This window comes from Dipodomys ordii, unplaced genomic scaffold, assembly GCF_000151885.1.
Source record: "Dipodomys ordii isolate 6190 unplaced genomic scaffold, Dord_2.0 Scaffold8697, whole genome shotgun sequence".
NCBI lineage: Eukaryota > Metazoa > Chordata > Mammalia > Rodentia > Heteromyidae > Dipodomys > Dipodomys ordii.
The window spans coordinates 1-2,059 of NW_012275909.1; the positions used below are offsets into that span (position 1 = coordinate 1).

Genomic DNA, 2,059 nt, shown 5'->3' on the forward strand with positions numbered 1-2,059 from the left:
GTCCGGTTGTGGGGCCTGAACTCTGGGCCTGGGCGCTGTCCCTCAGCTCTTCAGCTCAAGGCTAGCACTCTACCACTTGAGCCACAGCGCCACTCCTGGCCTTTTCTGCTTATGTGGTGCTGAGGAATCCAACCAGGGCCTCACGCATGCAAGGCTAGCGCTCTACCACTTGAGCCACAGCGCCACTTCTGGCTTTTTTCTTTTTGCTTATGTGGTGCTGAGGATTCAGGCATGCAAGGCAAGCGCTCTGCCACTGAGCCACCTTCCCAGCCCCGAGCATGCAGCTCTTATGAGGCCAGAACGCATTCATTCATTCACTCATGACAATGTCTCATGGAATACTGCCTCAAACTTGAGACCCTCCTGCCTCAGACTCCTGAGTGGGGCTGAGATCACAAGCACGCACCACCATACCAGGCTCAGAATGCTGAGTGTGTATGTGTACATGCATGTTTGAGCTGCTCTCCAGGGACTTGAACTCAGAGCCTGGGTAATGGCCCTGAGCTTTGTTCAAGGTGAGCCCCTCTACCACTTGAGTCACAGGACTACTTCTGACTTTTTTTTTTTGCCAGTTCTGGGACTTGAACTCAGGGCCTGGGTACTGTCCCTGAGCCTCTTAGTGCTCAAGGCTAGCACTCTATCACTTGGCTTTTTCTAAGTAGTTTATTGGAGAGTCTCACAGACTTTCCTGCCTGGGCTGGCTTCAAACTGTGATCCTCAGATCTCAGCTTCCTGAGTAGCCAGGATTACAGGCGTGAGCTATATGAGTGCCCGGGTGTAATGCTTTTTAATTCAACAACAGCACAATGTTGAATGGAGACAGCAAGGGGCAGGCCACCCTTTAAATCATATGACTAGGGGTCAAAAGTAGTGGCGGGAGGGACGTACCTCAATTTCTTTGTGCTCATATTTTAGGGCATTGCGGCCCCCTTGACTTTTCCTCCGTATCTTCTTCAGCTCGGCCTGGGACTTCTCCAGGGAATCCAACTTGCTCTTGTGTTCTGTTTGGTATCGCTTGAGCGTGGCCTGCGAGTCAAGCGTGGGCTTTCCTTCACTGCAGCACCTAGTAGCTGCCACGCATGCGGCCACCATGACCGTGGCTTGCTCTGCATGGGCGCCCAGCACTCACAGGCCTGCTGAGGGCCCGGGCGCAGGGATGGCTCTGGAATAATGAGGACCAAGGCCTCACATATTGGGGTGTTGGGGGACATTAGAAAGTAAGCTTTCTAGGGGAGATGGAAAGCACTTGTGTGACGTGGCTGGAAGACCAGAGGAACAGAGACCCCAAAACCAGCTAAATGGACACGGGAAGTAGGGCAGGCTGGGGGCAGGAATGGCTGTCCTGATAGGCATGTATCAGCTGACAACACTGCTTTCTAGGAACATAGTTATTTCTGAAACTATTTTGTTCTTGTGCCTTTTCTTTTTAAAAATGGTTTGGGGCCAGGGTCTTGCTATGAAGTCCTGGCTCGGTTCAAACTCTCAATCCACCTGCCTCAGCCTCCTGAGTGCTGGGATTACAGGTGTGCACCACCCCACCCCACCGGTTCCTCTAGTTTTTAATACAGATCCCAAGTGGTACCAGAAAGAGGCCACTCAGTTCCACAACCCTCCTCCCCCACTTCCCTCCCGCCCCCAGGACTGAACCGAGGGATGGCCGTGGAGCGGACCAGGCCGCACGCACGTTCATGTACTTCACATCCAGCTCCGTCTTCTTCTCCAGCTCATGGATGATCTCCTTATGGAACTTTCGGAACTGTTCATGAAATAAAAAAAAAAAAATCCCCACCAGGTTGGAGGCTTTTGGTGCGATCAGCGCAAAGCACGGTGCCATTGTGCTTGGGTGCGCAGTGGGCACGTACGTTCTCTTCGAGGCTCTCGTTGAGCTTCTTGTGGGTGCTGGCAATCTCGATGAGGACGTGGCCTGCGAAGGCGACAGATACGTTAGGAGGCGCCATGTGCCGGGGACAGGCTCTGCGGCCTTGGGTGTGTGAGGCAGGTGCTCTCCCATACAGCCACCCCTGGTCACCACATAGGAGTTGAAAAGTAACAGAAGGAA

At 53.3% G+C, this 2,059-nt stretch overlaps 1 protein-coding gene across 1 annotated transcript; it reads right to left on the minus strand.

The window, feature by feature from the left end:
- Nucleotides 1-888: 888 nt before the first annotated feature.
- On the minus strand, nucleotides 889-2,022 carry LOC106002370 (brain-specific angiogenesis inhibitor 1-associated protein 2-like protein 1; the record flags this gene model as incomplete). The annotated part of the gene is made up of 3 exons (XM_013037258.1): nucleotides 1,863-2,022; nucleotides 1,685-1,756; nucleotides 889-1,026 (listed from the first exon to the last, which is right to left on the minus strand). Coding segments are annotated over exons 1-3 (306 nt in total), but the record flags the coding sequence as incomplete, so codon positions are not given.
- Nucleotides 2,023-2,059: the final 37 nt, after the last annotated feature.